Below are 10,816 nucleotides of genomic sequence, written 5' to 3' on the forward strand. Positions count from 1 at the left end.
AGAAAATCATTTGGATTGGTTTGGATTTAAAGTAATTTTCCCTTAGAGAGTGAATTATCTTGCACCAAAATTCTGAAAATTCGTTTAATAACCGTTTTCCATCATTGGTTCAGCGTATCTATTACCTCCTAGTAGATAAAACGAATTCTCAGTGTACCAATGATATTAGAAATTGCCGTAAAGTGACTGTTTTCCGATGAAAGTGCACATGTAATAATAAACAAAACAAAACACAGTGCGTGAACAGTCTCACTTGGGATTCCTATTGGAATAGCTGTTTTTTATATACTCAATTACATTCTCATCAGATTATATCGAACGTTATCTTATCATTTCTTAACGGTAGTTTTTCATCCGTAAACGTTCGTCTGTAAGAACAAAAAAAAAACCGGCATGATTTCCGCCCGGGCCTTGCACTATGTCTTCAAAATCGGAAACCGTGCTAAAAATGCACACTTTTTCCGTGAAATTCTTGGAATGAAGGTAATTATTTTTAGCAAGCATTCAGTGACTAATCAGTTCCATTAAGATATTGCTATGCGAGCATGATGAATGCAATTTTCAAGGACAAGGTGTTGCTATTAGACATGTTCAATCTTCAAGTAAGAAGTTGAATGTTTATCAGAATGCTGTTCTTTCTTTTTGCAACAGGTGTTGCGGCACGAGGAATTTACCCAGGGCTGTGACGCCGCTTGCAATGGGTAAGTTAATTAAATTGCGATGCGTTTAGTAAAGTCGTACCGTTCTCATAATAATGTAAACCGTTCGAGACGGAGTAAGAAATTTAATTTCTCAAGGCAAAACCGTCTTAAAAATCGAACGTCCGTTGATGAAGCCTTACGAAGGCCAACTACTCAGACTGGATTATAATAGGTTTGTTCCAATACCAGGAGAAACTATAAGTACTCCGGAGCAAGCAGGGTGAGAATAGTTCCCGTATTATCTTCTGGTTTCAAACTGGAGTAAAAACAAGCTACTAAAAGCAAGAAGCGTGTACTGGAACAAACTTAATCTATCTGAAACTACACTTAAATCGTAACAGAACGACACAAAATAAAAGTTCCCCGTAACAAAATCCATCTTTTTTTTCAGCCCCTACGACAACCGATGGAGTAAAACCATGATCGGCTACGGCCCGGAATCCGACCACTTTGTAATCGAGCTGACCTACAACTACGGTGTCAAGGAGTACACCCTGGGAAACGATTTCGGTGGCATCACTATCCAGTCGACTGAAGTGATCGAACGAGCGACGAAGCAGAACTATCCGATGGTAAAGGAAGATGAACATTTTCTGCTGGTATCTCCCGATGGGTACAAATTTTTCGTCATCAACGAAAACGTCGGATCGGGTCAAGGTGCGGATCCGGTGCAAAAAGTTACGCTGAACTGTACCGATTTGGAGCGATCCATTCAATACTGGCACGGGGAATTGCAAATGAAGCAGCTTGTCAAAAATGAACGTTCGGTGCAGTTGGCTTATCAGGAGAACGGGTTTGTGTTGGAATTAAAGAGAATACAAGCTCCGCTGGATCGTGCTAAGGCTTACGGCAGAATTGCCTTCGCCGTTCCACTAGATTTGCAACCGATAATTGACGAAACGATTAAAAAATCGAAAAATACGATTTTAACGCCACTAATCTCTTTGGATACTCCCGGAAAGGCTACCGTTCGTGTTATTATTTTGGCCGATCCGGACGGGCATGAAATTTGCTTCGTGGATGAAGAGGGATTTACCGAGCTGTCCCAGGTTGATCCGGCCAGCGACGGTCAGTTGGACAAGTACATCAAAAAAGACCCATTCCAAGAGTAATAAAAGTTAATTTGTTTTAATACCTGTTAAATTAAACTGTGCTTAGTCTCAGTCGTCAGAACTTTATTCTAGCATCCCTCTCGCATGCTCCATCGAACCACCACTGTTTGATGTTGCGGTAATACTGCGTCCGCTCCTGTGCCCCTATCTCGTGCAACTTTCGGCAAAGCTGACAGAATGGTTGATCTCCACTGATTCGATAGTGTTCCTTCCACCAGAAATATTTGATGTATTCGCGTGGATTCCGAGCAAGATAGTCGAGATAATCGACCAGCTGGTGAACCGTCTTGAACTGTTGCACGTCGATGTAGGATCGAGGTGGGGCGAATTTTGTGTAATCGGCTCCACCGAATACCACCGGAATGATGTAACTGTCCATTGAGTTGTACATCTTTTCGGTGATGTAGTCCCGGCAGAGGCTGTTCTCGAACGCAAAGTAGAAGTGGTACTCCTCGGTTAGCATCTGGGCACAGCGTGGCGAACCCCGTGGGCATCTGGAATTATATGGGTTGAAAAGGGGCGTTACAGATGGTTTTTAATATTTGTAATTTCTCAGTGTTAATGTTTTTAGACCTAACATCAACAGTTTACCAAAACAGTAACTGGATACACCTAATTTCTCCTTCTTTCTTTTTGGCTTTCCAGAAGTCATGAAATTTTAGCGAAATTATCTTAGCGCGTCAGGTAATCACCTAATTGTCAATAACTACGCGACTTTCGGAGAGTTGAGAGCATATTGCGAAAAAATATTCCTACTTCCCTGATTCCACTTTCTCATCTACGTTTCTGTGGCATGGCCTGCCTCATGAACTGTGCAATAGCAGCGCTTCAGAATTTTAGATCTAAATTCTGGAACCAATTGTCGGAAACCTACAACGCTATCAAAGTTCCGGTTCCGGAGGTACGAGTTGATAAGTTCGTTCACATAGAAATTCCCCATATAAACCAGTGTAGTCGTGATACCAGGAAGGTCTAAAAACTATTATAATTTTGGTACCAAATTCCTGATTTTATTGGTCTAAGTCACTTATGAACGAACGAGTCATGCCCGTCATGTCAAGCTTTGTTTGTCGCCGATCTGTAATTGCTAAGAATTAAATATATTGTTCTAGCTTAGGGTTGCCACCCCTTCGGATTTGACCCGGAGACTCCGGTTTTTGGAAGCGATCTTCGGACATCCGTGTTTTACATCAATTTTTCCGGGCCCGGTGAACAGATATTAAACTGTTTTTGTACTATTTTTTTTAAATGATTGAAGACTGCTTTTATCACTTCTAGGTTATTAGCTCCACTAACCCTTTGTTTCAAGGTGGCCAAGATGTTTAGAACTACTTCGGAATTCGTAAGAAAATCCAATCATTTAGAAAACAAAATTCCGCTGTTTGCTATTTTTTTATTATTGTACAGCCCACAAAGCCGCTCAGCTTAAAATGCTTTAAAAAAGTTAAATTTCTTCAATTTGGCCAGATCACTTCACCGTTGCTTATGTTTATGTGCTTGATGCGGTTGGTCTAATTCATCCGGCCGGGTCAACATATAGCAATTTCTTCTCGTGTTGACGTTTGCTGCTGCTTTAGCGGACCTTAGATTTTGGCTACGGCTCCTTTGCTGCGATCTCCCTGCGATTGTGGCGAAAAACTGGATTCTTCGCTCCCTACAAAGAATCCTGGAGGACACGGTAGTGTGATTCTCAGGCAGTGCTGATATCCTACTTATCTGCTCTTCTCGTTGGCTCCGTTGGAGGGCAATGCTCGTTCGGCCTATCCTCCACAGCGAGAGTGGCTGGTGGTTTTTTATTTTTTTTTGCGACTAGCCGGGGATTGAAATTCAATACAAAACTAAACCTACCAAACCGTTACAAGTCTGAAATATTTACAACGTAATGTGAACGGCTTTGAATAGCTGTGCGCATCATACTTTGCAAATGTGAGTTTATTTTGGTAATATTCCAAACAGCTAGTGCTGAAGTGATATCCTGACTAGATTCAGAAGGAATGAATGAGGGCATACTTAGTTCATTGAGTAATACAAAATAATAAATGTTGAGCGATCGCTTGATATGTTCCCTGAAGTCTATTACCAGGTCATTAAAATTCTCCGGGTAAAAGCCTTGCCAGTGGTGGTAACCCAATTTCTGCTGGAGTAGAGCAATCGCTGTCAGCGAAGCAGTTTGCTTTTCATTTTTATTGCACTATTGTTTTGAATTTAAGATTCATTCCCATTTGCACAACGTGCTACCCTCGTGCGTAAATGGGCGAGTATGATAGACCTGCTGACACTAACACGAAAATCACAGATGTTTCCCACTGTGATTCTCCCAATACTCTTCGTACAAAAAATACCTGCAAAATGAATGTCGGCCTTGGATGCTGTACTTTCAGACCGGAAACAAATCGGCGAGGTTACTGAAACTTTCTCGGAACCTGATTGTCAAATACTCGGCGATAACCCAAATAACACAACTTCGAGCTAATAAGATACGTATTATAGTGTATGTCACCCAGGTAAAACAAATTGCTTGGTGCGAGACTTTTACGCGATACTAACGCGTCTACGTACCTACAAGGGCAGTGAAGATTGATGGTGTGGACTCCGAATCGGGTATGAAATACGAAAACCTGTTGAAGTTCGAGTTTGACTGCTTCGCGATCCTTTCACTCTAACAGGTATTAAATTTCAAGAAGTTGGATTCAGTAAACTCGTTTCGGATGACAGTTGCCAGATTTTACTTTGGACGACCCACACCGGGTCTTCTTTCTAACTATGTCCTTCTGGACAAGGTTCGTCTATCTGTTCGCTGGTTTGTATCGTTATTCGTTATTCAGTATACCCTTGGGATAATAGACGCTTTGCCCACAGAACGTTATACCATCATTTCGGACAGCCTCAGCTCCATTGAGGCTCACCGTCCGATAAAATCTAGAAAGTACTCTCCATATTTCCTTGGTAAAACACGCGATTTCTTATTAGATTACTTTAGTTCAAAAGTTTTCCATTGCTCCATTCCGGGAGATGAAGAGGCGGACTCTTTTATTAAGTGGACTCGTTAGAAGGTGACATCTACGGAAGACTAACTTGTTAATATCATGAAACAGCACAGATTTTGGAGCTACGGCTACGTTCTATTGTCCTGAAGGTATCGACGAAGCCTTGGTTTAGGTATATGGATGTAATATTAATAGTGTAATATCAGGTTCGTTTCCAACCATGGCGAAGTATTGGGTTTGTAGAGGTAGAGTAATCTTTATGCTTTTGGCGAAGTCTATCACGACATCGAGCACATTGTCTGGGCACGCGCCGTATATTTTGGCGAAAAATCTCAGTAATGAATTCCATTCGGGTTCGAAATACCACCCACGTTTGGCATATCCTGGCCAGCTGCAATTTCCATTACATATACCTTAATTACATCTTCTTTGAAATCATCAATGTCCAAATACAGCTCTCTCGTCTTCATCTTCTTTATTTCTTCCTTATACACTTTCAGGTATAGATCATATAATTTGGGTAAGCTAGCATTTTCAGTAAAAATCTTTCTCGCGAGCACTGCGTAGTTGGCAGAGCCGTAGCGTGCGGTTGGCCAGTTTGGCCCCCACCCCAGACATAAAATAAATCAGGATAGGAGTATCATTCCCAGGTACACATAAAATTATTGTTTAAAACTGATAAAGAAAGCCAAAGCAGACAGCGAAAAGGCGCATAACTGAGACTCTACCAAAGGCGCCAGAAGACTACGGTACGGTCCTGTTAGTCCAGAATAAACAACGTACAAGACAAAGACTTTAAATTTCAATAAAATTAAGAAAAATGATTGCAAAGTTTTTCCGCTCGTTTTCTTAGTTTCATAAGAACAAGGGGACCGGAAATGTGGTCAGGGGCAGTAAAGTAGACCGGCTTTATAAAGCTATAGCAAAGATCGTGGAGTAAGCTAGATCAATTATCATCGAGAAGACAAGCCCATGCCGTATCCATACCAGGGCCTAACCTAAGTCCAACCAATCCTGCAGTAAGTTAGATCTCTTGTTGAAATGTCACATGAGATTTTTGGGGTTCCTGGAAGCGTTGGAAATATTTTATTTCTTCTGAATAGTCTAAGACCAGGTGCTGTTCTTCGGATTTGTGGCAGAGCTTTTTCTTGCCGGTATATTTAGCGACCTTTCAAGAGAGAGAACAAAATTATTCAAACAACCAACCATGCAGACGAGCCTTGTCGAATAAGACGCGAAGCAGTGTCGCAAAAGGTCACCCGACACTAGCTTGAAAGGGCACCCCATTTTGTCCCGTCCAGTGCGATTGTCACTTAAAATCTTCGCTCATTAGAGCAAGAGGTCATTGAAACAGACAATCCCGTTCTTCAGTAGATCCACGCATGCCAATTCTTAATCGATTACTACACCATCGATCTCAACTTTGTGAGCGGGCATGTAAACGCGTTAGTTATTCATGAAAGTCTTGTCGACAGTAAATATCACAATTCTGAACTTATCAAGGCGAACTTGCGAGATTTCTGACATAGCTGAATATTTCTGCATCTTGTGAAATATTAGACTACTTCGCGGACTATATTTGATCCGAAAGAAGATCGGCTACTGAAGCACGGAGTCTTAGGCGAGGAATCTTGTTCGACATCCATTTTAGGATCATTTGGGTCAATTCAGGAGAGTTCATTTGTGCACTAACCTAGAGCCAGACGCAAAGTGAAAACTGAAGAACATTTATGGTCTTCCTGAAATTTCAAATCGGACGCGCCCCAAAAGTATTGGTGCATCGAAAAAAAAGTCCCCATGCAAAAATTGAGCACAATCGAAAAGCAATGTCATGAAGCGTCGAGATTTGGTGTAATGTTAAAAAAAATGTCTTTGTGGTACAAAGATAATTCTTGAATTGAGATGGAGCTTGAGTTTGGGAATGCAGTTTTTATTTTTTTTTGTGGGCCAAATGTTTCAAAAATCGATGAAATTTCGAAATTTAGTGAAGCAACTTTTTCAAACCAATTTTTTATGAGTCATCAGTTGTTTCATGAATTTTTAAGAAATAGAAAATAAAGTACAAGTAGCCAAATACAGAATTTTCCAAGATTCATAAAGGCTATCTTGAAAAAATCAGGGTGGCAGTAGATCTCGACGTTTCATTACATTCTAAACCATTTAGCATCAAAAAATATAATTCTATTTTTGAATATCCTATGGGTCTTTTTGTGTTTTTTCACATCTGGGCGGGCGCTTTAAGTACCCTTCATTTTGCTGGCAAGTGGAAACTATTACAAATGCATCGTTTTAGTGGTTCACCGCCGTCATTTTTAGCCGCCCTTGAATCGACCCCTGAATGCGCTATTTTATCGCCCCAAAATATGAAAATTGTGAGCAATAATATCGGACTCGTGTACTTAAATAAACCAATAAATATACTTTATAGTAATCACTGTGGCAAACTGCCAAGCTCGAGAAAGCATTAGTGAACAAATGTTTATTTCATACTAAAACTAATCATAGGCTGATGTTCATCAAGGCTTTCGGTCAGTGAACTTGTTCTACTATATTTATATACATTTCCACGACCGCGCGGATTGTTTGAAAAATGATGTAAACTTAAGCCAACCATGAACCGTCATGTTTGAAAAACGCGAAAAATAATCAAGTCCATTTCAGCCGCCATAAAAAAGCTCTGTAGTCGCATTCACAAATCGCATTTGTTCCTGGGGGCAATTAGCACAGGCGAGTAGAGTTGAACGTAAACATGCTCAACTCGCCTGACAATGTTTCGTTTTGGTCCGTTCTGACAAGGCGCTAATATCCCGGTTCCCAATCACCCGAAATGACCAAAGCCATATTTCATTCATCAACCATAAACAAGCATAAATATTCCGTTTACTAACAAACGCCCCCGCCCCTATGACTAATGCCTTTCGAGCGGGACAAATTGTGAGAGACAATGTGGAAACCACTTAGCGTAGAACTACGCCCCCGCCTACTGCCATCATTGTGGCAACCGTTATCACACTATCGACAATCTTATTCAAACAAGCCAAAACAGTCGTCAACTTACTCCATTGTGCCACACTTTCCATAAACATCCACCTCCATCAGCCGTTGAATTTCCCGCACCAACTCGTCCCGCCGGGAAAACGCCCCGCAATGCGACACAAACTGGACACCCATTTTAGTCTTTCCCTGCACCAATTCCAGTAGCGTCTCGTTAAAATAATTCTCCCAACCCGTACGCCACTGGGGTCTGTCGGCAGGGCCTACTATGTAACCGGTATCAATTTCGACAAAATAATTATAGTTCCAGATGATATCCGAATCCAGCCGATAGGTCATGGTCCAGTTAAAAAAGTCATGATCACCTTCCAGCAGATGTTTGGTATGGGCCGGCGATTCCATGTTAGCCGCCACGTAAATCTGCCGAGGGGAACGAATCTTCGGTACCTTTTCGAACAGTGAGTACGTCCATGGTTCCGCGATGTGGAACAACAGGGCGTCATAGTCGCTCACTCCGTTCAGCAGTTCACGGTTGTTTGTTAGAACACAATCCGTCACCGGACACTGGATCGATTTGAAGAAGTCTGGACCAACGGTTTCCGCTCGCAGGTACCAGTTCCGGTTACCGAAGAAATTGGTGTACAATAGGATATACTTGCGGTCATCCGGGCGGCGATTTTGGATACTTTCCTCCAGGATCTGGTAGTAGCTGATGGACGGTCGAAGGCATTGCGTGTGGACGAATAAGATGACTAGCAACAGTAGCGAAACCGTCCCGATCGATAGGTACAGCACGAATCGGGCTCGTTTCATTCTTCTAATCATAGTGTGCGGTGTGAAGATAAGCGGCTTTTCGGGAAACGTGCAGATTGATTGAATCACATTTTTTTTTCTTCTTTCGGTTGATGAAAACGTCTTTGCAGCTGTTCGGGTGATCGACTATGACACTAACTGCGCATTGATGAATCACTTGGCGTGGGGATTGATAGTAGAAACAGTACTCTAGAGAGCGACAACAAAATCAGGTACAAGTCGTTCCGTTCACTCAGCTAATCGAACTGATTTGAATGGCTGTTTGTTCGGGCTTACGAAGCGCACGTTGTGACCGCACCTTATCTGAGCTTCACCCACTGATAGCATGCCGGCTCGAACTGAATATGTTGCAAGTGGAGAAACCCCACGATTTTTACTCCCCATCAATCCGTTCGAGAGGGGAGGAATGTACACGCATACCGATTAGTAATACCTTCTATGTAGCGATAGAAGGTGCAAACAAAACAAAAAAAATGTCGTTCTCACGAGGTGTCTGTAGACGTTAAGGGTTCAAAGAACGTTTGATTTTTTAGGTTCCGGATCCAAATTTGAGGTTAGTTTTTCCTCAAATAATCTATGAGCCGGAAATCGCACCTTTCAGTGTAAACGGTTGGACGTTAATTGCGACGTTAACTTCAACCAAGCGCGTTCAGGAGACCATCCCCGGGCTGCCGTGCTTGAATTGATTGACCTACGACATAAATTAACCGTGATTTCATTAAATGTACAATTTGATTTCGAATTTAGTATCAATTAAATTAAACGGTAAGAAACTCAGGTACCCCCGCGTGACGGTAATGATTCTTGAAAAGTTTGATTACAAGCAAGTAATTATGGTGAACTAGGTAAAATGTAACTCCTCTATGACAAAATGTGATAAATATGCTAATCAGCTAAAGTTCCAATAAAAATATAAACCACATCGACCCGTAGGAAAAAAAAAAAGACAAACAAACTTCTGTTCAAATTAGAATCGAGAATGTAGTGATTAATTTATCATTAGGTATTTGTGATTTGGTCATTCACCACCGGAAAACGATGACGTAATTTTCCTATACTTGCAATCATCAAGGGCTAAACAGAATGCTCCATTACTGACGGAGCGTCTTGAAAAGCAACATTTCTAAGCGAGCGAAACAATAACATTCCGGACATTTTTTCTCCTTCAATAGAGCCCAACGCAGTGTCAGTGATGGAGCATTCTGTTCAAACCATCACTCTGCTGAAATCGACTTATAGACTGATTGCTGCGAGACTATGCATTCTATAGATGTATACGAAAACAAATCATTTTCTCCACGCTGCTCTGACGGACGATATCAAGCTTCGAGAATCTATGACAAGAGCTCCACGCAACGCCTGCTGCTGTCTTCTGGGCTGGAGGAGGAGGAGGTACTTGGGGTAGTTCGACAATACTGTTGAAGGTTGAGCTCCATACGCCACACGGTACAAGCGTAGCAGGAGATAAGAAGCCATACTGTAGCGCGACGGCCTGCTTCGATATCCATACTTTGTCCGATTTGTCCGGTAGGTAGAGTTACTACATAGTCACAGGCACATGGGTTGGTACCAAAAATAAAGGGTGATATGATTGATTAGTATAACCAAGGGAAGGTTCGATGACACGGGTGTGATGTGTGTCGAGTCCTAAAAAAGGGTTTTTTTGTTGTCCGTTGGAATTTGGTGGCTTATTACACTTTGTGCTAATGTACGTACTTTAATTGGAGGGAGTGTAGTTTGAATATGTTGGGCGATTCAACTGTGTTCAGCCAATGCTGATTCATTTGGTTATGTTTATTTACAGCTGTAGGTTATCCACTCTCAGTAAGAATTTTCGTTTCAGATGCTTTCGTCTTTTTTGTTTGTAATCCGGTATTTTTTTTTATTTGATTGGTTTATTAGACACGGGTCAAGGCGTTAGCTTTACGGAGCCGCGGGTCTTTTATTGCGGGCGGGGATCTTCTTTCTTGTCGGGGAAACACCCTTTCGGATCGCAAGCGTGATTCCTCTGTCATTGCTAGTAGCCTTTTCACTGATGGTATTAGCTGTCTAGTTTGTGTTACTTGACGCGGGCTTTCGCTGTTGTCATAATTGATTGAACAGCAGACACAAATTTTGCAACTGTTTGTGCTTTAGGGAATGATATTGGGGCTAGGCGTTGGCATTTCGTTCTGTTAGGTAAGCTTTTCTCAGCGGTTTCTGGGCAGGC

At 41.8% G+C, this 10,816-nt stretch overlaps 2 protein-coding genes across 3 annotated transcripts; one reads left to right on the plus strand and one right to left on the minus strand.

Annotated features, from left to right (window-relative positions):
• Positions 1-228: 228 nt before the first annotated feature.
• On the plus strand, positions 229-1,867 carry LOC131693065 (glyoxalase domain-containing protein 4). 2 transcript variants are annotated; one of them, XM_058980552.1, is made up of 3 exons: positions 229-483; positions 652-701; positions 1,093-1,867. In XM_058980552.1, exons 1-3 carry the CDS (start codon positions 394-396, stop codon positions 1,811-1,813), a joined length of 861 nt encoding a protein of 286 aa, XP_058836535.1. In that variant the 5' UTR covers positions 229-393; the 3' UTR covers positions 1,814-1,867. The 2 variants fall into 2 exon arrangements, with proteins under 2 accessions (XP_058836535.1, XP_058836546.1); XM_058980563.1 differs by lacking the exons at positions 229-483; positions 652-701 and adding an exon at positions 849-1,035.
• On the minus strand, positions 1,860-8,926 carry LOC131693056 (alpha-(1,3)-fucosyltransferase C). The gene is made up of 2 exons (XM_058980538.1): positions 7,859-8,926; positions 1,860-2,307 (listed from the first exon to the last, which is right to left on the minus strand). The coding sequence occupies exons 1-2, from the start codon at positions 8,617-8,619 to the stop codon at positions 1,869-1,871; spliced, it is 1,200 nt and encodes a 399-aa protein (XP_058836521.1). The 5' UTR covers positions 8,620-8,926; the 3' UTR covers positions 1,860-1,868.
• Between the last annotated feature and the right edge of the window lie 1,890 nt (positions 8,927-10,816).

This window comes from Topomyia yanbarensis, chromosome 1, assembly GCF_030247195.1.
Source record: "Topomyia yanbarensis strain Yona2022 chromosome 1, ASM3024719v1, whole genome shotgun sequence".
NCBI lineage: Eukaryota > Metazoa > Arthropoda > Insecta > Diptera > Culicidae > Topomyia > Topomyia yanbarensis.